Here is a 24,429-nt window from a genome sequence, read left to right as displayed (position 1 = left end):
ACAATGAAGTTTTATCCGGACATTGGCGTGAAAATGAGTGTGAATTTGGATGTGTATTGACTCCTAATTATTAATATATATTTTTAGGATAAAAATTTGAAATTTTAAAAAAAATAAAAAATAAAAAAAGAATTTTTTATTTTTTATTTTTTTAAAAATTTCCGCACTACCGCGGCTTTCAAATTCCATACCAATCTCTTATTCCACACGCCTTTTCTTATTCAAATATCTCTCAGCCTCCTATAAATACCCTTTGTGAGTCTCTTGCTCTTTCAAATTGAAACAAACTCAAACTGAAACTCGGAAAAATAAAACTCCAAAATTACCGATTTATATATTTCCTTTTCCTCTCATTACAATTTCTCACTTACAAAGAAAATGGTTGATTTAGATTGGAAAGCAAAGATCGTCTCACCCGACATGCCTAATAAATCTCCAAAATTCTCTAACAAGCTCCAAGTTTCGGTTCCGTTTACCTATCGTGCGGCCGAAATATCGGCTGCTTCCGATACTTCTTGTTCAGCTTACGAGAACTATCTTCGCTTACCGGAGCTCCGAAAGTTGTGGAGCTCCAAGGATTTCCCGAGTTGGAAAAACGAGTCTGTGCTCAAACCGGCCTTGCAAGCTTTAGAGATTTCGTTCCGGTTCGTTTCGACGGTTTTGTCCGACCCGAGACCGTACGCGAACCGTCGCGAGTGGAAGCGGAGACTCGAGTCGCTCACCACGAGTCAGATACAGCTCATAGCGGATCTCTGCGAAGACGAAGAGGAAGACGGCGAGACACGCGGCAAGGCTCCGATCGTCGATTTGAGATCATCTAACGGCGTGTTGGCTCGCGATGGGAGCTACGCTGAGGTGTGGAAGGTTCCAGGTGAAGCGGAAGCCACCGTGGTGAGCCGTACGAGCGAGACCAGCTTGCTCCCTCGTCTCGCCACGTGGCACAAATCCGAAGACATCGCTGAGAAGATATTGTATTCCATCGAGTGCGAGATGAGGAGGTGCCCGTACACTTTAGGCTTGGGAGAGCCGAACCTAGATGGAAAGCCGAACCTAGAATACGACGTCGTTTGCAAGCCGAGCGAGCTTCACTGCCTGAAAAGGAGTCCGTACGATCAGATCCAGAACTACGAGAATCAGACGGTGTACACCACGCTTCAAATCCTCGAGTCGTGGATCTACGTGACTCAACAGATGTTGAAGCGAGTCACTGAGCGAGTCGAAGCTCAGAAATTCGAAAAGGCTGCGAGCGATTGTTATTTGATCGAGCGGATCTGGAAGCTTCTCTCCGAGATCGAAGATCTTCACGTGTTAATGGATCCGGACGATTTTCTCCGACTCAAGAACCAACTCAGCGTTAACTCGATCAACGAAGCGCAACCGTTTTGTTTCAGATCGAAAGCGCTGGTGGAGATCACGAAGCAATGCAAGGATCTGAAGCACAAAGTGCCGTACATACTAGGCGTAGAAGTGGACCCTAAAGGTGGACCTAGGGTTCAAGAATCGGCTATGAAGCTCTACAGCGAGAAGAGAGAGTTCGAGAAGGTTTATCTTCTTCAAGCTTTGCAATCGATCGAGTCAGCAATGAAAAGGTTCTACTTCGCTTACAAGCAATTGCTTGTGGTTGTAATGGGGAGCTTGGAGGCTAACGCGAACCGAGTTGTAGTGAGCTCCGACTCGTGTGACTCGCTGAGTCGGATCTTCCTCGAGCCTACTTACTTTCCGAGTTTGGATGCAGCGAAGACGTTTTTGGGGGATTTTTGGAACCATGAACACGGTACGTCTGGCTTGGAAAGATCAACTCGGAGGACTCGGTGAATCGTACTGGGTTTGACGTGAGAGTCAACGACTCGTTTGACTCGTATGTTACTCTTATAGGAAAACCTAGTTAGTTTTAGGTTTTACACATGGAAATTGAAAAATTAATTATTCTTTGTATTATTATTATACATTCTGAATTTCTATTATTGTACCATTAGCTTTTTTGGCCAGTATTTGTACCACTAGTTTTTCCTTTGATCTTCTTGTAAAATTTTTCTGGTCCTATATTGTTTTAAATGGTGCTTGATGAATGGAGATTTTTTCGAATACAACTATCTCTCTCTCTCTCACAAAGGGGTTTTTTTTTTTTTTTTTTCCTTTAATTGGGACAGGAGAAATTTCAAGGCAGATTAGAAGTGTCAATTACTAGTTTATTACCAGCTCCTTGCAAGATGGATTCGCATGAGAAACTCAAAACAATTAAAAACTAACAAGTTAAGAGTGTCTAAACCCCGAAAAGGTAGCTTCTCATTCTATTCAAGAGATTCTAAATTTGAAACTTCCTATTAACATTTTGAGACCATTTTTAAGAGACCTTTCCTGTAACAACCTAGTTTGCGTGAAATGGAAGGACGGCATATACCAATGAAGATATTTGAAATTGTTTGCTACAAAAGCTACATTAATAGGACATGATGGATTACAAAGTCCTCAATTTGGTGACAGCCTATCTATGCAGGAGTGTACGCTACATTGTTCCTTTTTTTTTAAAGTTGTGCTCCATTAGAAAAATATTGAAAAGCTTGGAGAATAGTTATGCATTGAATCGCAATGCTTTTTTGGGCTAGTTTATTGAGAGCGAATGCTCAAAACAGGGTTTCTAATTCCTTTGAGATAAGTTACACATTGCAGAGTGCAAAAATTTGCAATTATCCTTGTCATACTCTAAAGTATATGTTCGGATTAAAGGAGACATTTGGGAGACATTGGCTTTAAAAAAGATGCATTTGAAACAATAAGAAATAAAGGGTAAGTGCCATGATTCTAGCTTAAATGAAATTTAAGATCCGTTTTACATGAACAAAAGTTCTCATTAAAGTAGGTTTCAAACCTAGGAAACCACATCATCTATCACTGCCCACCATTTGCTATTTTGAGAGGAAGACTTACTTTAACAAACTTCCCCTACAGATTAGTCTAAACAAATAAAAAAATGAGGCATTCTTTTAATGAATAATAGTTTCCTTATTCTATTTTGCAACACTAAGAAGAAGAGCTAGAGCAACATGATTATATCTCAAAGGAACCGTAACAAAAAATATAGTAAATATTTGTTCATAAATTAGCTTAATATCCTCCAAAATCAAGTCACTTCCAAAGAACAAATCCTATCCGAGTACAAGAGATCTACCAATTCAGCGAAGATACATTCCACAATGATATTTAACAATGACAATCTGGTATTTTGACAAAACAGAAGAGCAATACCCAATACCGAAGTTGTTGTCCATAGAGCATGTAGTTCTTTCCTCATATGTTCACACTTCACACAAGGCCGTCATAACTTCACCCTTTGAATTCGGAATGATTAAACCCAGCCCAACAGAAGAAGAAGATTAGGATTGAGATATAGCAATATTCATTTTAAAGGATGTATCTGAAGAGGGTGGTGACCATTTAGCAACAGTAGGCCCAGTCGAAACAATGTTAATCTGGTTAACCTCCATGAATTCCGTAGTGTAAATAGAAGCACTAGACCATAGACCAACAGAACTAGAAGATTTGCTTTCAAAGATCAATTTGTTGTGGCAATTCCACATCATCCAACACGCCACACATAAATTTTCAAATTCATGAGATTGTAATTTATGAATGGCAACATCTATAATTTTAACAAACTGAATATGCAAAGAAAAACTAAATGAATTCCAGAAAGGAGCCTGATGCCAAACGGCTTGGGGCAAAATAACATTCCCATGGAAAATGGCTGCATGATTCAGCTGCATCGGAATACAACATGCATGAGAAAAAAGAGTTTTGAGATTTTCCTATCAAAGAATTTTAGTCTAGTGGGTAAACTATATGAAACTTTTGATCTTGGGAGGAGGGACCAAAGAAGACCAAACAAAGCTAAATAATTATGTTTCACCAATAATTACCCATCAATCACTTTTCTTTTCTTTTTTTGATTGGCACCAGTGTCAAGACTTTTCTTGACTAATCTTAGGGGTGCACAGGTCCTCGGTAAGGAGTCTCTCGCAAGTGCACCTCAGATAATTCAGAAGGCAATTAAACTCCCCCAATCCAATACAACACACCCCTTGGGGTTATTACCCATCAATCACTGGTCTCAGGATAGAGATATATTTATATATTGTTATTTCATATCTTTTGATACAAGATAGAACTATAGCCTAATCTAAGTGTATATATATATGTGAAATTCCCTCCTGGAAACTTAAACCCCGACACTTACCCCCCACATCCCACAAACATTTATACTTGTAGAGTGATCACCACATCAAAGGTGCGCGGTGGTATTGTTATTCCATATCTATTTACATTTAAGTGATGCAACGTATTTAAGAGGAAATCAAATATGGATGACCTTTTTTTCAAATTTGTGTGGGCATAGTCACACATTCAAATCGCTAACTTGGTAGTTGACAATTAAATGTGGAGTAGATGAAAATCATTACTAAAATGAATATGTATGTCCAAAGGCACGCAACAAGCATCATGGTAAAATTCACTTTTATTCTAATCACTAGGAGGAAAAAAGGGGGCGATTAGAAGGTGACCATCTAACTAATTGAGCGTTCAACTTCTATTCCATAATGAGAAATGTTATGTTCACAATATTTTGATTTTTGACAACAAATCTTAAGTGATATGCTGTTATTGGTTGTTATAGGTAGGCAAAAAAGTAATTTAATTTGTGGATTTAAATTAGAACTAGTAATAACTTACCACCTATGATTTGTTGTGAAAATGTTGTGGATGTAGCATTTCTCTTTTATTATATAAAATTCATAAAATAAAAGTATCAAATATTTAAAGAATGAAATAAAAATGGAATTTTTTTGTGGACCATATGAGTTGAAACAAAGGATCCATCGAAATGTTTAGAGAATGAGCGAGTCCGCTGTTAGGTCTAGAGAAGAAGACGATGAACTGCAAAGGAGCACAAAGAAAGTCAAAGAGAATAACCGAGACAGAGGTTCGTTAGAGCCACTCTCTCCCAATTCGGGGGGGGGGGGGGGGGAAGGGAGATCCTACAAAGAAAAGCTAATAGGAGAAATCCCTGGCACATATGAGCAAGCTTTTAACTTCAAGAATGTAATGGAGACCGAAGTTGAGTCTGACAACGAAGAGGAGGACTTGCTCCTAGGCGAGGTGGTGGTTAAACTATTAGAAGATTGGAAAGCTAGAATCTGTGCTACCTAGAATAACACTCTCATTGTTAAGGCATTCGGGAAAACAGAACGTTATCACTACCTTTTCTCGAAACTGTCTAGTCTTTGGAGGCTAATGGGTAAAATGGATTGTATCACCCTCAGACATGATTTTTTCCTTGTTAGATTTTCCTTGAAAGAAGATCATTCGAGGGTGCTTAAGAATGGGCCATGATTTGTTGGTGGGCACTATCTTTCCATTGGGAGATAGGAGCCAAACTTCAAGCCTACGTTAGCAAACATATCAGCAGTTACTGTTTGGATTAGACTGCCGGAGTTACCTATTGAATATTATGAAGCGTCAGTGCTTAGGGACATTGGTAAGGCCATAGGACCAGTGCTCCGAGTTGACACACACACTGCATTGGAGGCCAGGGGGTAGTTTGCGAGGCTGTGTGTCCAAGTAAACCAAGACGAGCCATTAGTAAATATCATCAAGGTTGGTGGGATCAGGCAACCGGTGCAATATGAAGGTATTGGTTCCCTCTGCTTCTCTTGTGGCAGAGTGGGGAACAAGTCCGAGGGTTGTCCATACAAAATTCAACAACTAATGCACGTTGAAAATACCACTGTGACGAAGGAATCATCAGTCTAGGAAACGACAACAAAGCAAGTTGGACTCAACGAAAGCTCCTTTAGTCCCTGGGTTCTCGTTGCACGAAAAAGGAAACCTGGAAAGAAGATGACTAAAGAGTTTGAACCCTTAGCCCAATCTGGGAATCCTGCCTAAAACCTAACTAGGCCCACTAGTGAGTTGAGCCCATTAATGTGCTCCCCTTTTCTATGCTTGGATACAAACAAAAAACCACAAACCTCTTTTACCATGTCAGCTGATGGTGCTTTGCGTAATGAGAACGCTAATTCAATCCAAAGACCAGGCCAGTCCAAAGTGAAAGCCCGCATCCCCAAGGGTAAAAGCATAGGAAGGAGTCAGAAAGCTAAATTAAGTTAGACAGGGCAATCCGGCCAAAAAACAAGTCGCCAAATCCCTATAACGGGGTGGAAAATTGTGAACTCCAAACTTCTTGAGGCTAATCCCTCCTCACCCTTTGAGATAAAAAAATCCAAGTGATCTGAAATCGGAGATGACCTTTGAGGGATTCACAGCAGGAGGGTCAAAATTAGTTAGATCTTCATCTTCATCGGCAGGTCCTGTTATCGGGTTCACGGATGGTGATCATGTAGCGACTAATCCAACTAGAGGTTTAGAACTGAAGATTGCTACCTCAAGTGAAAAGACCCATAAGAAACAACCCCAACAAGATCAGGACCGTGATAGACTCCCTCTATTTGAGATTTCCAATTGCCGATCTCTTAAAGGAGAGAAGGCCACCAGCGATATGGAAACGAGAGGACTGAAGGTCCTAAAAGCTCTTCTGAAGAGAATTGATCCTTCTCTCCGAACCAAGAAAGCAAGTAAGGATGATGAGCATGAAGGGTAATCCTCGCTGAGGAACTGGACAATTTGATGGAGTTTTATGGAACTAGCCTGCTGGAGAAGGATGTTCCTGTAGAGATGGACATGCATATGGAGCAAGGAGGTGATGTTTCCCTTACCCCTTGCTAAGCTCTTTCAGATTATGTCCTTTTTATTTTTATTTTAATAATGAATATGTTAATTTGGAATTGTCGGGGTGCCTTTAACCCCACCTTTTGTAATGTTGTTAACGATTTGCTTCGCATGCATTCCCCTGTGATCATGATTGTTGTTGAGAACAAAGTCAATGGCAAAAGAGCAAGAAGGATCTCGGAGAATCTTGACCTTGATGGGGCAATATTTGCAAATTCAATTGGTCATACTGGACGATTGTGGGTTCTCTAGGATTCTGCCCAAGTTAAAATTTCTGAGTTAACTTCCACTGAACAAGAAGTACATGTGGTTGTTACATCCACAGCGAAGCCCCCTTGGCTCCTATCTGCCATTTATGCTAGCCCACGATTCACAAAAAGACGCCTTCTTTGGGAAAACTTGGAATCCGTGGTTAATCTCCATTCCATGCTATGGGTAATAGCATGGGACTTTAATGAGGTGCTTATGGGGGATAATAAGTCTGAGGGAAGTCCGATTAATATCAGTATAGCTCTTCGATTCAAGGATTGTTTGGACACTTGCAAAATGATTGACATTGGGTCTTGGGTCCTCGGTACACTTGGTCCAATCACTGACCCTTCCATCAGTTGGTCCAAGAAAGGATTGATAGAGTTTTTGTGAATGTTGAATGGAACTCTATTCTCCCTGAAGCTGCTGTGTTCCACCTTGACAAGGTGCATTTGGACCACTACCCTATTGAATTGTGTTTTTAGAATAACAGGGAGTTTCACCCCCTCAGGCCGTTTTTTTTTTTCCCAACTGATGTGGCTTTCTCACCCTACTTTTTCGGGTGTGATGAAGGAAGCCTGGAATAACCCTTCTTCCCTACAACAAGCCTTGTCTAGTTTCACCATTAAGGCGAACAGTTGGAACAAGAACCAGTTCGGCAACCTTTTCCATAGGAAGAAAAGAATCCTAGCTAGACTTAAAGGCATCCAAAAGAACTTGTCAATTAGACCCAACTCTTTCTTGGTGGATTTAGAAGGAAAATTGAGACTGGAGTATGCCGAAGTTGCAAAACTCGAAGAGGAATATTGGGTTATGAAAGCGAGGATTCTGCTATTGGTGGAGGGAGACAGAAATACTTCGTTCTACCATACCTTAGCCCTTGTGCGTAGAAGATGCAACCGCATCCTCTGTATGAAGGATATGATGGGCAATTGGTTGAATGGAGAAAGAGAGATTGCCGATTCTATCAAAAGGGGGTTCTCAAAGCTTTTCACCTCGGGACAAGTCAGCTCTTCCTTAACTAATTGCAACCCCCCTTCTTGGAAAACCCATCTTAAGGAAGATGCTCTAACCTCCTTGAACATGCCGATCTCGGACGAAGAGATTTCAGGAGGTCTTTGGGCACTCAAACCTTTTAAGTCCCCTGGTTTCGACGGTCTACACGCGGGTTTCTTCCATTGATTTTAGCTGGTTGTAAGTGACTCTTTGTGAAAGGAGATGAAATCTATTTTTCTTTCAGGGGTGATCCTAGAATACCTGAACCAGACCCTCATCACCTTCATCCCAAAATGCAAGAGTTTAGAGTCGTTAACCAACTATCGCTCAATCAGCTTATGTAACACTATCTATAAGGTAGTGACTAAGATCATTGTTGTCCAGATCCGTCCCTTCTTAGCTGACTTAGTCTACCCTCTTCAATCTGCTTTTGCCCCAGGGAAGAAGAGCGTGGATAATAAAATAAAAGTTCAAGAACTGATCCATACGATGTCAAAGAAAAAAGGAAAAGCCAGGGTAATGGCGATTAAATTGGGTTTGGAAAAAGCCTATGACGTACTTGAGTGGAGTTTCATCAGAGATACTTTGAAGCTTTTCAAATTTCCAAGTCATTTGATTTCTTTGATTATAAGCTGCGTATCCACAACCTCAATCTCTATTCTCTTCAATAGGGGGGCTGCGTATCCGCCAAGGTGATCCTTTATCGCCTTTTTTATTCATCTTATGTATGGAAGTTCTTGGTGCTTTAATTGAGGATAAATTCCATGAGAAACTTTGGAATCCCATTAAAGCTTCACAAGGTGGCCCCGCCTTCTCACACCTGTTTTTTGTCGATGACTTCATGCTGTTCACCAAAGCTAACCGAAAAAACTGCGTTGCCATTAAAAAAGTTTTGGAGTCTTTTTGTGAGCTCTCAGGGAAAAAAATTAGTAGTGAGAAGTCTCATGTTTTTTTCTCTCCTAATGTGGACCAAAATACAAAGGTAGATCTTTGTGAAGTTTTGGGTTTCAAATCCACTTCTTCCCTTGGAGAATACCTGGGCTTTGCCATTAAGCATAAAGGTTCTCAACAAGACTTTGGCTTCATCCTGGATTGAATTCAGAGTAAGTTGGCAGGATGAAAAGCTAACTCCCTCTCTCTTGTGGGTAGAATTGTGTTAACCCAATCAGTAACGTCTACCATACCCAACTATGTGATGCAATTTGCTGCCCTGCCTCCAAAAATTCTTCAAGGAGTAGATAGATTGAATAGGAATTTCCTTTGGGACTCGTCAGAAATTAAGAAGAAAGTCCACCTTATTGGCTGGAACAAAGTTAAAAAGGCAAAAGAGGAGGGTAGTCTGGGAATCCAAGCAGCTAAGCCGAAGAACACTGCCCTTCTAGCCAAGCTAAATTGGAGATTTCACACAAAAAAGTCTTCCCTTTAGGCGAGAGTCTTGACAAATAAATATCGAGAGCAAAGAGAAAGGCCTAGGAGCTCGACAGCTCTCCCCACCTGCTCACCCGCTTGGGCTAGCCTCAAAGAAGGAGAGGCTACTTTCCTGAATGGCTCCAAATGGATTGCAGGAAGAATTAGCTATTTATCTCTCTAGTTTGACAAGTGGCTGAATAAAGGTACCTTACGAAGTATGATTTCAAGATTGCTAAACAAAGCAGAGGAGAATCTCAAATTGAAGGACATGACTACCTTTTATGGTTGGAACTGGGAAGGTCTGTCTTTCGATTCCCCTAATTCTTTGTTCCTGGAAATGAAAGCCACCCTCTCAGATTCTCTAATCAAGGTAAGGACCTGATCTCCTGGTACTCCTCCCCAAATGGCGAATTTAAGCTAAAGGAGGCGTATTGCATAGCCAATTGGGTAGACAACAACACGATAGGGCAGGATTTCAGAAGTGTATGCGTGTGGAAAGTGCTTTCCCTTCCAAAGATTAAGTGTTTTCTCTGGAAATGTTGTCATCGGAGCATCCCAGTTCAAGCCATTCTATCTAAGAGAAGTATGGACATTCCTTTCCTATTTCCTATGTGCAACAATGCACCGAAAACAGTTATCCATGCCTTAAGGGACTGCCCCAAGGCAAAATTATTTTGGAACTCTTTATCCCCGCCCTTTCAAAGCAACCTTTTTTATGGAATGCAGTTGGTGGATTGGCTAAAACTAAATTGCAAGAACTTCAAAACCGATCAGTCTTCAAATATCACCTGGGGTATTATCTTCCCCTTCGCGCTCTGGACTCTATGGTTATACCGAAACAGTACTGTCTTTGGAAGAATGACCCACCAGAAGGATCTAAAGCTTGAAGCCCTGGCCAAAGCAACCGAGTTTAGGTACCTTGGAATGAATGGGAAGCAATCACGTGCTAAGACCAAAATCCAGGTTCAATGGCTCCCCCCCCCCCCCCTACCAACTAGTTCAAGTTAAATACGGATGGCTCCTCCCTAGGTAACCCCGGCCTGGCTGGTGGAGGAAGAGCAATTGGTACTACAACTAGTGTAGCAGCAGAGCTTTGGGCTCTCAAAGATGGGATAAGTCTGTGTATTGCTCTCAAGCTCCCAACGGTAATAATAGAACTGGATTCCAAACTGGCAGTTGAGCTTATGAAGAAGGAGCTGGATAATCCCAATAGTATAGACATTTTGATAACTGATTGTAGAGATAGTTTGAGAGATATTCCTCTAGTAAGGATTCAGCATTGTTATGGGGAGGTTAACAAATGTGCAGATGCTCTCGCTAGACTAGGTGCACTCTAAAGCCAAGATTTTTCTTTCTTTTTGGAGCCTCCTCCTGATGTTGCCTTTCTTCTTAGCCTTGATTCGGCTTGAACCTTGTATGATCGTTTTGTTCCCTCTGTTTTAGAGGCAGGCTAGTCTTTTAATGAAGCATCCTTTTTAACCAAAAAAAGAAATAAAAATGGAGCTGTTATTAGGGCCCAATTCTTTATAGTGGTCTTTCCAGAAGCTTAGACAAATCGGATTGGATATCAAAATAGGCCTCACGTCTAGTGTAGATCTTTGGGGCCTTTGGGCTCTCAAATTAGCCTTGTGTAATTTGCAGGCCATGTTCATGAACTTTTTTCTGCGAATATAGGCCTGTGGTTCATGCATCATGCACTATTCGCCTATGAAACTAATGGCAACACAAACACTGGTGTACTATAAACAGGGGCACATATTTTGTGGTACACTCTAGATTTTGCCTCTTCTGCAGTTTTTGCATCAAGCATTTCTTTGCCCCTTCATTTTTGAGTAAATCTCCCAGGCTATACTTGTTGGACTGGCTATAAAACAAGCACAACATGGTGCAATTATGTTTGGGCCTCAATATTAAGACCTCATTCGGTTTTCACTATATAACAAGTATGCACTTATTTGGGCCTCAATAATTAGGTTCTGTGCTTTTTTTACTTTCTTCGACCCATAAAGAGTCAAGAATTTTTTTTCATATTGGGCACTTCAATAGTCCAATACTCTAATCCCAAGAAAGAGTGGATAAATAAAATTAAAAAAAAAAAAAAAAAAGTAATGCTATATTACAAACTATTTTATAACATTTTTACAAACTATTGATGGGACAAATTCTTACTAGTTCTAATTTGAGTCTCCACTAACATCACATTTTTACTTATTAATAATTATTTAAAAATATTAAAGTTACATCAACCGCTTATAAAAAAGTTATCAAATAGTTTGTGACTATAACATTACTTTAAAAAATTATGGTTCCTACTAAAAGTTTGGATGAAGCTTATTTATTTCTATTTTTATATTGGTGAAATGTTCTTACTGTTCAAAAAAAAATAATGATAATTTTTTTTTTTTTGAGAAACAATAATAATAATAATAAATTCTATACATATCAAGTTAGTCATTTATAATTTTTGGTTACAATGAAAATGTTGTCAGTTAAAAGGAAGTAGACGGAATAGATAAAACTATAAGTGACTTTATATATAAAGAGGTATTGTTAAGTGGTCATCCACTTCTTTATTCTATGCAGCTGAATACAAGTATGGCCGTTTATATATTACTTCTTTGTATTATATTTGGTGAATTTTAGTATTAAAGCACAAAACAAGCCCATCACCCCGTCTTTTAATTGTAAAATTTTTTACAATAGTATTACAGTACCATCATAAATTTATAATAATACTTTAGTTAAATAGTATAAGTTTTTAATATATTTTACTCCTACTTCTCCCTTTTTCACTTTTTATGAAAATAAAAGTGGTGTGTATATTTATATAAATATATTATTTTAATGTGTTATATAAAAAAATAAAAATTAAAATGTTACACCTACTATAAAATAGTATTATACAATTTATAAAGCAGTGTCCATTAAAATATATATATATATATATATATATATATATATATATATATATATATAATTAATAAAGTAGTTTTAAAATGTTATAATTTGACAATAGCGAATGCGAATGGTAGCTACTAAAGGCTGCAATTTATCAGAAGGCCGACGACATCAGAGCAGTTTGCAAGCTACTAAAGGCTGCAATTTATCAGAAGGCCGACATCAGAGCAGTTAGCATAGCTAGTACTCATCTCATTTTCCAACAGAAAATAAATGCTACAAGTCTACAAAACTTTATATTGAATTTTTCCTGGTAAACTATTGAAGCAGAGCTATCCCTACATCAATATAGACAAGAATTATAACCTTATAAGACTGTCCTTGCAAGATTAGTTGAGCTGTTCTCAAGTCCTGACTCAAAAAGTTCATTAGTTTAACTTCTTTGTAGTTATTATTTTCTATAGGAATATGTGAGTATGAGGATTGAGTCATCTGATCTCACATGGGTTATTAACAATATTTCTACCACCAAGGTGCGATGATCATTTTACAAATATAAATATTTGTGATGTGGTATTTGTTGGGTGGAGTAAGGGTTGGAGTTCAAGTTTTCAAGAAGGAGTTTCACACACATATACACTTAAATTAAGGTAAAGTAAAAATTTTACCTTGTAAAAAAAAATTCTTGGCCAAAAAAAAAACCTAAGACACCCCTTAATCCTTAATAATATTAAGGGAAAAAAAAAAAAGTAAGACTACTACCAAAAGATTAATTTGGTAATTTTATATTTTTTGAGAGCTAAACAGAAACTTTCAAGTATCAGAATCTAAAAATAGAAACGTGACCCAAATCTTTAGGAGCAAACATATTTTTTGTCCTAATTATTATTTATTTTTTTTAAAGATCCAAAATATTAGATAAGAGACTGAGACTAAATTAGATCCAAAACATTACATTAATCCGAAAGTGTCAACAATCAATTTCTAAATTACCACGTGTCCATGCCGACCGTGATATTTTCTCGGAACTGAAACGTTAAAAACACGTAGCAACAGCCACGTGCACATCAAAAGTTGATCGCCTCACATGCCTGTGCGATAAATCTGTCACCCACCCAATCGATGTAAAGCCCCACCCACGAGATTAATTCTGCTTCTTATCTACCCGCCACGTGTCTTTCTTTTTACGTTCACGTGTGATGGTGTCTTTGCTTCAGTCATGACTCATGAACCCGGAAAATTTACATTCGTCTAAAAATCCAAAATGTATTTTGACTCGTTCATATTCCAGACTCCTCCTGGAAATGAATCAATTCCTAAAGCCAGAGCCCAGATTCATATTTTCTGAGATTTGAGCAATCAAAAATCAATGTGAGTTTTTTTTATTTTTTTAAATTTTATTTTTAAATATATATACTCTAGGATTATAGAATTTACAGGTTGAACCAATTAACGTTTTTTTTTTTTTTTTTGGTTCTAATTTGTGAATTTTAATTTGGTTTTTGGATTTTGTGTCTTGAAAAGTGGTGGGATTATGACCCTTTTGACAAATGTGTTGCATTTTATCCTTTTCAGGTTGTATATTGGAAGCAAAGGACACCAGCTTCTACATTGCTTTTCGGTGATCTTTTCTGTATAGAATGCTTTTCAAAGTTTCAACTTTCACTTCTTTGAAAGCAATAGTATTAAACTCCTTTATTACACGGACTTCTCGGAAGTTTGACTAATAATATATCGATAACCAGCTCTCTCTCTCTCCTCCTTTGCTCTGCTTCTGGGTTCTCTGTTTTTCCTCTGTTTTGAGTTTGAAGCTTGAGCGAATTCAGGGTTGATAGTTGAGTTATGGGATTGGGAATTGGTCCAAATTCAAACAGCTGGCAGACTTTTCAGTTAACGTTACCTTCTTCAGTCTGTTCTGTTTTGAAACCGAGCTATAAAATTTCTTCCTCCTTATTGCCAACACGTAGAGAAAGCAATAAAGGTCTTGCTTATGACTTAGCTTATCTACCTTCTCTTTCTGGTTCATGTTCCTCTAGAGGAAATAGTCTAAAACGAGCTTGTACTGCAAGTTCTGATGAATTTTTTGACACAGAATCATCGAAGCAGATTGAAGAATTGGCCAGGAGGTTCAGTCTTGTCGATGATGAGAACGAAATTGAAAAGGAAACTACTTGCACAGTATCAGAAACGTTCGGAAAAGGCAGACTTTTGGAAGGAGAAGATGAAGTAAACTTGAGGGAGTTTTCAAGTTTGAAGTTTGATTCTTTGGAGCCTTCGTTGTTTGGTATTGAGCCCGAGCCACCTCACTGGCCAGAGCGAGATGAAATTGTGCGCATTAACATTGAACAGAGAGTGAACAGAGTGGAAATTCCTCTATCACTTCGCATAATCAAGAGGAAGCAACAATGGGAAGAGGGTTTGAAAGGATCGGGGGACTTCACTTGCTGTTCTTTGAAAAATTCCTTCTCTTCAATGGTGTTTATGATTAGAGAGCTTCAAAGCTATGCGTTGCATATAAGGGAAAGCATTTACTATGAGGATTTACAAGTGATTATTGATAAGGCGCAGAGAGATATAAATGCATCATTCGTTTGGCTATTTCAACAGGTCTTTTCGCAAACGCCGACTCTCATGGTTGATGTGATGGTTCTTCTGGCTAATTTCACTGTGTATTCCATGAGTGATAACATGGTTATCGCAGAGAATGAGAAAGAGAGTCAAGTTCAACCACAGTTCGGTGATATAACAATTAGGTCATTTTCAACTTCATCTTCTAGCATAGATAACAATGGTAGTAGTAGTGGTGGTGATGGTGGCATAGTAAGCCCTATTGCTAGTGGTACTGAGGGTGGAGACAATAACTCAGGTATATCGTCAGTGTCAATTCAATATCCTAATGTTGTTCCTAATGAGATATTTGAGGTTTCTTTGTCTAAGAATAAGTTGTTGACCTCGGAGGAGGTAAGTTTGTGGGAATCAATGGTAGAGGAAGCTTCAAGAATGAGGGTAGAAATGAGAGGGGTAGGTCTTGATCATCAAACAATGCAACAGTTGGTATCACCGGTGACCGTGGAGATTGAATCAGATGATTATGTGGATTACTTTAGGACAGATCTTCTTTACCAGATGAGTTTATCCCAGGACCCAAATAATCCTCTTCTGTTGTCTAACTATGCGCAATTCCTCTTCCTGGTTGCTCATGACAATGATAGGTACGTGTTTAATTTACTATTGTTAGTGTTTGAATTCATTCTATTTTGTTTCCTTATTGAAAACTAAACTATTTTGTGAAAGAGACTCAGACTAGCCACTTGAATTGACATTTGAATAGATTGAGTCCTTATAGCTTACAAAGTTAGGCTTTGAGTGGGACTTATTAAATGGTTGCTCCTTGCTTGCACGGTTTAGCTTGGAAACTATTTGCTACTCAGTAGAGTGAGGCATCTTCACTCCACTGATAGTCAAGTGAAGATGATATGCATTAAGAGGTACCCTTGCTTCATTGCTTGAGTTGAAATTTCGTTGTATAGGTGGTGAGACAAGGGCAAGGCTTACGTTCGTGCACTGGACGGAGTATGAGACCAACATGTGGACACGTGTCGTGTTTGTGTTACTTCCAGTGCACTTGAGTATGGATGCAAGCCAAACCTGTGAGACAATATATTCCAATGGACATTGATAGCATAGTTTTTAGTGGTATGTCATCTTTTTTGGAAGTACTCTTTAGCTTAGAGAATTAGGAGTTATCCTTGATTCCCTTTTAGCTAGATGACATATTTTGCTTTATATAGTGGGGGTATTTTTGACCCCCCAATAGTGCTATTCCAGGAAGTTCAGTTTCTCTCTACAAAATTCACCATTTAGCATGAAGAAGCTATAGAGCTACTAGGTACTGTTTCCCTTCAATCTTACATATGACCGAAAAACTAGGTCTAACTAAGTTAGACCGGTTCATAGCAATTAAGTATGATATTCTTTTGCTGAATAAAATATCAATGCTTGGCTTGAAGAATTGGTTTGAGAATCAAATGCTTGAAATATATCTAATTTAGCTGAAATATCTTTAATTTGGAATGACCTTAAACTACTTGACACTAGTAGAATTGGTTCAATGGTTCTCCTTTCGACTTGAGCATATACTTTACTTTAGTTTATTGGACCAATATTATGAAATTTATGTTATGCAACTTTTACTGTGGTGACATGTTGCTAAGTTTGTTTCCTTTATTCTTTCTGTGGGGTTTGCAGGGCAGAAGAGTGCTTTAAGCGTGCTGTGTTGGTAGAGCCGGCAGATGGTGAGGCACTGAGTCAATATGCAGACTTCTTGTGGATGGCAAGAAAGAACATGTGGGAAGCAGAGGAGAGGTACCAGCAAGCCATGGCAGCTGAGCCAGACAACTCTACTCATGTATCTAAGTATGCCAATTTCCTTTGGAACACTGGTGCCGAAGAGACTTGCGTATCACTTAACACATCCAATGATGACTACAATAAAGTTTTGTAAATGAGAGGTGGTAGCAATGTAGCATACCACTAAAATCCATGTATTAGTTTATAGGGACGGAACCAGATTCAAATTTAAGGGGTTAAAGTTCTTTGTTCAAGAATTTTAAAAATTTAGAATATTAATACTAAAGGAGAATGATGCATTATTATTATTATTATTATTTTGTATTTTCTTAAAAATCAATAATAGATATTATAATAAGAATAAATTAATGCTAATAATGCTTCATTAAAGTAAATTTTTGAAAGACATCAACTGATCCAAGTGAGCAGTAGATCTTTAAAAAAATAAATTTTTTTTTTTTTAAAGATTGAGTTAAAGACACCAACTGATCCAAGTTGCTTGTGACACTAATTGGTGTGTGGATGGAGTGATTAGCAGCATAGGAGTTGTCCCTGTGACTATGGGATGGAATTACTTGAGAGGGACAAAAAGCTCTCAAATGAGAGATAGAAATTGGGTAGAGGTTATGGGGTTTTTGTGATTTGTTTTGTTAGGATTTATAATTGATTTTTTTTTTTTATCTTAGACCGTGTCCAAAGAATTTTTTTTATATCATATAAATATGTGAATTGTTTTATAGATATTTCTTGTTGTCCGAATTTGTAAATTGTCCAAATGTTTAGCTAAATATTTTTCTTGATATTTTTGGAACAACTAGACAATGGATGATTTGATAATTTTTTTCATTTTTGTTTCATGGGTCAGCTTGTAAATTGTTTGGAAGAAGGGGGCCAAGTATATTAATTTTAGACTGAAAAGTATGTTTTTTATGCTAATATATATACTAGGTAATTTTTTTTCAAAGGTTGGGGGCCATGGCCCCCTCAGCCCCAAGGTAGTTTCATCCTGTTAGTTTATCATTCCATATATGTTATATTGGATTCAATGCATACCAATTCCATCCACCAAAAGAAATGGAAAACCTTCTAGAAGAAGTTATTCAAGAACAGTCGTATTGCTATCACTATTAACTTCTACGGTTGCTAAAAATTAAACACTAAAATTTTTAATAAGATCTCTGGCAACTACTTGTATTGCTCAGTAAGAAGAGAGAGTGGAGAAGAGACTTTGAATAAGTTTTGTGATGATATTATGGTGGAGAGATAGAAATTGGGTAGAGGTTATGGGGTTTTTGTGATTTGTTTTGCTAGGATTTATAATTGATTTTTTTTTTTTTTTTATCTTAGACCATGTCCAAAGAATTTTTTTATATTATATAAATATGTGAATTGTTTTGTAGATATTCCTTGTTGTTTGAATTTGTAAATTGTCCAAATATTTAGCTAAATGTTTTTCTTGATATTCTTGGAACAACTAGACAATGGATGATTTGATAATTTTTTTCATTTTTGTTTCATGGGTCAGCTTGTAAATTGTTTGGGAGAGGGGGGCCAAGTATATTAATTTTAGACTCAAAAGTATATTTTTTATGCTAATATATATACTAGGTAATTTTTTTTCAAAGGTTGGGGGGCCATGGCCCCTCAGCCCCAAGGTAGTTCCGTCCTGTTAGTTTATCATTCCATATATGTTATATTGAATTTAGTGCATACCAATTCCATCCACCAAAAGAAATGGAAAACCTTCTGGAAGAAGTTATTCAAGAACAGTCGTATTGCTATCACTACTAACTTCTACAGTTGCTAAAAATTAAACACTAAAATTTTTAATAAGATCTCTGGCAGCTACTTGTATTGCTCAGTAAGAAGAGAGAGTGGAGAAGAGACTTTGAATAAGTTTTGTGATGATATTATGGTGGAGATCTACCTCCGAATCACTGTGAAATGTGTTTTCTGTGAAAGAGATGAAACAATGTAATCTATGACACCCTTTATTTTGTACCAAATATAAGTGCAGGCTCAAAGAGGCTTCAAAATTATCTACTCTACAATTGTTAGGCTTTTTCGGAGGATCTTCATACCCCACCTCTAGACAATAAGAGAGCATGAATCTCTTTCTTGTACCCATCATGAATGCCAACAAAGACATGCCCTTTAGAAATCGACCATCCTTTCCTTTAAGATTTTAAAATTGGACACACCCTTTGATTTTCAAGTAGTAAAATGCTAAAACCAAAAACTATTTTATAAACTTTTTTACAAACGGCTGAATATGGTGGATGATTATTAATAAGTAAAAAAGTAATTTTAATGATAGCCTAAATGAAAACTAATAAGAATTTGTAACATCATCCATTTGTAAAAATATTGTAAAATAGTTTGTTTATAACATTAGTCTTTCAAGTATTCAAATGCAAATGATCTTTTTCTGTCGAGAACGATCAACAATGTATACATTCTTTCCCTTCTGGATAAAGCATATTATGCTCTTCTATACGTTAAGAACGCAGCCGTGGGAGATTAAAAACAGAACGACCGAGAGAGATAGAGACATGGAAAGCTTTGAGACAAAACTGATTTAGACCCTTTGATTCTTTAAAATATGTTGTTAAAAACTTAAAATTACTTACGAGTAACTTTAATTGAGACAAAACAGATGCTGACGAAGTAATACGTTTGTTTTCAATTTGGCTTGCTCGTGTAATCTTCTCTCCATGAATTCGATAATAATTGGTCTTTCAGAGCTTTATGCCTTCTATCATTCTTGAAGTAGAGCAGTGCAGTCAACATTCTTCATTTATAATATCATTAAGGAAAATTGCATGTAGCTGTTAAAAGTCCAAGGGAGTATTCACCATTCAGACAATACTTATTCAGACAAAACATCAGAACTATTGTCTTCTTTTAACTCAGAAGGTTAATACAAGTAAATCTAAAAGGCAACTGCCACGTGTTACAAGATCAGAAAACAAGAAATCAATCTAATTGATGTGCTAACTCCTATCTCCAAAACACTAAGTAAAGAAATTTCAATATTATACAAGTCATGAACCAATAAGAATGAGAATAATATTAATAACCAAACGTGGGAAACAAAAAAGAGCAGGAATTCAGCAATTAAAAAGGAAGGATGAATTCCTGCATCACCAAAACCAGATGTTGCGGCTATCGACAGCCTTTGCAGAAGTAGATACTAAAGGCATTCGCCCAAACTCCGCAACAAATCGATTGACACATTGGGTTCTTCTTTCACTATGACCTCCCATGCTACTGATTCCGGTTGAGCCAATCTCAAATATCTTACCTACAATGATAACGCAAATAACATATTTGAATTAATATAAACAAAATATGCATGAAAACGCAGTAATCACTTATATTAGAGATGCAGTTTAGTATGTAGAAATAATTGACTTGCCACTATCACCAAAATCAGGACATAAGTTTAACACAGATGCTACTACCCAAACCTAATACAATTAGCTTTCCTTCCATGTGTACAGAGGCAGAGTCAGTTGCATACTTTTGTAGTGCTTTGATTTGGAGCAACAACAAACATTTTGTATGCATATCTAAGTTAGAAGTTCCTATATACCAACACAATACAAACCACTGCCCTATAAGACTTCAAAAGGACCGCATAGTTGAGAAAATTGTGCCTTTTTAAGGTACTGTTACTAAAATATTTTTCCATCAGTGACTTTAATGGATCAAGATAACATGATCATTACTAAGTTGGAACTCCACTCCCCTATCCAAGTTAAGATATACAGCTTTTGAGTTCTATAGCACAAATTTTTTTATCAACAACTAACCAGATTCCAATTATCACATTAAGCAAATCTGGCATAACTTGAAACCTACTAAGTGCTTTTCTTTTCTTTTTTTTTTTTTGAAAGGATAAAACAAGAGATAAAACTAATGGACAATAACATAGTTTGTATCAGGTACATCATTTACCTTTCACCCATATAGGGGGAGCACCAGTGGCATTCGCAACAAGAAAAGACATTGCAATGTCCTCACAGTTCCTGGTATATCCATTCCCAGATTTAGTAAAATTACTTGGGGATCAACATATTACCAACAAAAGTAAAAAAAAGGGGGGGGGGGGGGGGGATGAAGCGCAAAAGGTTAATCAAATGGAAGAATAACCTGTTCTTGGTTACATATTCTCTAATTGATGCCGGCATTTCATTTGTGTATACACTGAAATACTTTTTGTGGAAGAAGGCTGCCTTTGAGAGTACCATACTGTATGTACCCGACCACCAAACTGACCACCACCCACCATATATGTAGTAATCATTGTTGCCTTTCTGCATATAGATAGAGATGAGGCTTATTAGTATGGCAAGTTTTGACAGATTAAGATATTCACATGCAGGAGGCTTTCTAATTCTCTTAGATAATGCCAACAGAAATAAATGGCAGAAGATTTAAAATAAATTGGTACAGCAATCCCAATTCCACATTTAGTTCATGATTTGATACTTGTGCTACAAGCCATACACTACCACAAACACAGGTTCCTTAGAAGGTTGCTTCTTCAGATTGATCTGTAAGTTTCGATCTATAAGAAGTTGTCAACTTTCTTTGTGCACACATGGCACAAAGAAAGATCAGGTGTGTTATATCATATTTGGTAGGACAGAAACTTGTTTGGCGGATAATGAGGCAAGTATTCCACTCTTCCACCTATAGTCTACAACAGGTTCCAACTGTTATGTCAGACAGAAATTACCACCCATTCCATACAAAGTCATCTCTGTTAAGGGGTATAGTTATGATGTAAATGCGGTTTTCATTCTTAATAGCCAGAGAAAAGGATCAGAATCATGCATATTTCTAACTATGGTACCATTACTTTTTTCAGGCCATAAACTTCATATAGGCATCAAGGCAAGACTTTAGATTAACCAGCTTGAGGTTGAGGTTAAGGAATTCTTAGAACAAAGGTTCAAGCAAGATGGTATATACATTTAAGATATAGACGTACCGATTGATCAACCCAATGCACACGTGGCACAAAACCCACCATTGTATCAGGTGCACTCTGCCAAACATTAAATGCAAGTTCTACGGACGAGCAAGGAAATATGACATCATCATCAATTGAAAATACTGCATCCGTCTTCAAATCCTTAATCTCTTTGAATCTATTGTTCAAACTGTCTTCCTTGTTAATATCAAACACCAATTCAACTTGTCGACCATCTCTTGAGTTGGACTCTACAATGTGCTGCAGAAATTTTCTAAGAGAATCCGACGGAGGATCAGGCTCACTCCACACAATATGAATAGATTCAAGTCCAGGACACAATGAATAGTGAGAAACTGACTGCTTCAAAAGATCATATCTTTTCCATGTATTCATTACAATGGCATATCCTTTCCTGTGCATAAAATGTACCCCCCGTATGATTACATTAGAACTACAAGCATTCTCTAATACAAGTAACAATCAAATGGTCAACAATATCAAGAAAACAATTTCCATATATATCTCTACTAATAAGGAATTTTTTGCGGGTTCCAGTTAATTTAACTGATAAAATCTCTTATCATTGAATGCAAGACATAAGTTTAATGTAATGATAAAATCTCAACTGATAAAATCTCTTATCATAGGCACGCCATAGGTTTCAAATCCTATCTTATCTAAAAAAAAATGATTTCATTTAATGTAATGACTAGCGAATTCTTTAAGCAATGAATGTGAAGTCATATCTCTTAGCTCTATGCTTCTTTGAGGACTAATACAAAAGGAAGCGTTTAAAAGAGCTTACATTTTTTGTTTTTCAAGTTATGACATTCCAAAATAAGGTATGCATGAATTTCAATTCCACCAATAATGTCATCCACATAATCAAACCTTGGAACAAAAAGGGATATACCAAAACAAAAACAAAAACAAAAAACATAACAAAACAAAACTTGCTTGACACCAAAAACAAAAAGACACAACTTTGAAACTTCTCAACATGTTACCTTTGCATTTGAACTTTTAACTTTGCTTATTTGGTTAAGTTTTAAAAGTAATTTTAAAGATTTGTTACCAAAGCTGAATAAAATCAGTTATAACTAAAACCGAATGAACTTAGAATAATCACAATGAAACACAAACGCAAAACCCCAAGACTCAGTCACTTATTATTTTTTTGTTTTTATAAGTTATTCAATGGCTCCGAAAAAATAAACAAATATATTGATTTTCAAATATAAAAATAGATTAGAGAGAATAAATATATTATTAGTGAACTGATTTAGTTGGTAATCAGAGAGAGAGAGAGAATATTTAACGAACCTTGGGAAAGGTAACAGATCCGGAGGACCACTCGGGCTGGTCCATCCCGTGAAACCCGACCCGCGACTCAGTAACGCGAAGAGTGTGAAGGCGATGCAGAGGAAGAGCAGGAGCTTGATCTTAACCGATCCGACGGTCGAGATCGCGAGTTGCCGGAGCCTCTGTTCCGTACGACGACTCAGCAAGCTACCTCTCATCACAACCGAGTTTCTTAAAAAAAAAAAACACCCAAAACCAACTCAGCCTGAGACTCGATCCGATTCAATACACGAGTCGACTCGACCCGACCCGACCCGGCAAGGCAAGGCTCGGACTCTATATCAGCAACAATTTTTCCATATACGGTTCCGGCGATAACAGTACGAAGGGGGGGGGGGTAATTATATGGTGTGGCGACGAAGTGAAAGGAGTAGCAATGCACGGTGGAGATGATTCGATGATGTCACTGATTTCGTCACCCTAAGAATAATAATAATATTAATTTCTTCGTTCACGTTGGAATAACTTGTACGGTGTTTTGTGTTTTAAAATATCTCAGGCGAAGGTTGTTTTGAGTTTTGTGGTTTTCGGAATCTCCACTGATTAGGGACGGAGAGAGAGATTTGTATAAAGTGTGAAACAGCGGACGTAAAAAGAATGGTGTTTGTGCACGAATTTGATTTGATAAAGTTACTCTTTTTTTTTTCTTTTTTCTTTTTAAACAGGAAGTGAAAGTGGCTGATGAATGAAGAAAGAATATCTTGTAAGTAATAGAATTTAAAAATCATATTCTATATATATCATTTTTTTTTTTTGACAATCATTTTCTATAAATAAACATTGTCCTTTCTTACAATCACAGACAATGAGGATGTAACCTACTAATTTCCCAAAACAAAAAATAATGATAATTTGTTATCAAAAAATAAATAATGATAATTTGTAAATAGGTTTTACACATTTGGTACTCGTTTTTTTATTTTGAAAATGTAGGGTGCCGTAAATGAAAAGACATAGCTTGGTTTTTTTTTTTTTAAAGAAGTTTATATACTTAGACTTAGTTTAGGATAAATATTGGTTTTTAAATAAATAAATAAAATAAAATAAAAAACAGTTTAGGGTAACAAATGTAACATACCCAACTCAAAAGTCAAAACTCCTTCTTAGTTGGTTTTGGCGAAATGGAATCTAGCCTTGCCTAGTTTGCAAAAATGTTGAGTAAATGAATCTTGAATGATTCTCAAAAAAAAAAAAAAAAAAGAATCTTGAACAGATACTTAGCTCAATAATTCATGAGTTTCAATGAACACAAATGCAATAATTATAATTATTCCTCATGCAATTTTATATTATTATTATACTATTAGTTGCAATTGTGTTTGTTCTCAATAATATATTCGCTTATTCATTTCTAATAAAAAAAATATTAGTCTCGCACTTCTTGTCGATAGAGTAGG

General features: G+C 37.0%; 4 protein-coding genes across 4 annotated transcripts; 3 read left to right on the top strand and 1 right to left on the bottom strand.

Annotated features, from left to right (window-relative positions):
• Positions 1-260: 260 nt before the first annotated feature.
• Positions 261-2,090, top strand: LOC142640705 (nematode resistance protein-like HSPRO2). Its single transcript, XM_075814920.1, has one exon. It carries the CDS (start codon positions 379-381, stop codon positions 1,813-1,815), a length of 1,437 nt encoding a protein of 478 aa, XP_075671035.1. The 5' UTR covers positions 261-378; the 3' UTR covers positions 1,816-2,090.
• A 5,476-nt stretch (positions 2,091-7,566) lies between these two features.
• On the top strand, positions 7,567-8,214 carry LOC142639994 (uncharacterized). Its single transcript, XM_075814111.1, has one exon. It carries the CDS (start codon positions 7,567-7,569, stop codon positions 8,212-8,214), a length of 648 nt encoding a protein of 215 aa, XP_075670226.1.
• Positions 8,215-13,582: 5,368 nt separating this feature from the next.
• On the top strand, positions 13,583-16,972 carry LOC142639020 (uncharacterized). Its single transcript, XM_075813109.1, has 3 exons — positions 13,583-13,707; positions 13,912-15,548; positions 16,585-16,972. Exons 2-3 carry the CDS (start codon positions 14,179-14,181, stop codon positions 16,838-16,840), a joined length of 1,626 nt encoding a protein of 541 aa, XP_075669224.1. The 5' UTR covers positions 13,583-13,707; positions 13,912-14,178; the 3' UTR covers positions 16,841-16,972.
• A 2,586-nt stretch (positions 16,973-19,558) lies between these two features.
• Positions 19,559-23,622, bottom strand: LOC142641437 (glycosylinositol phosphorylceramide mannosyl transferase 1). The gene is made up of 5 exons (XM_075815876.1): positions 22,994-23,622; positions 21,686-22,082; positions 20,842-21,005; positions 20,647-20,717; positions 19,559-19,990 (listed from the first exon to the last, which is right to left on the bottom strand). The coding sequence occupies exons 1-5, from the start codon at positions 23,188-23,190 to the stop codon at positions 19,830-19,832; spliced, it is 990 nt and encodes a 329-aa protein (XP_075671991.1). The 5' UTR covers positions 23,191-23,622; the 3' UTR covers positions 19,559-19,829.
• Positions 23,623-24,429: the final 807 nt, after the last annotated feature.

The sequence above is a fragment of the Castanea sativa genome, chromosome 6, assembly GCF_040712315.1.
Source record: "Castanea sativa cultivar Marrone di Chiusa Pesio chromosome 6, ASM4071231v1".
Taxonomy (NCBI): Eukaryota; Viridiplantae; Streptophyta; class Magnoliopsida; order Fagales; family Fagaceae; genus Castanea; species Castanea sativa.
The sequence above is the reverse complement of the archived record's forward strand: the minus strand, read 5'-3'. Positions and strand labels throughout refer to the sequence as shown.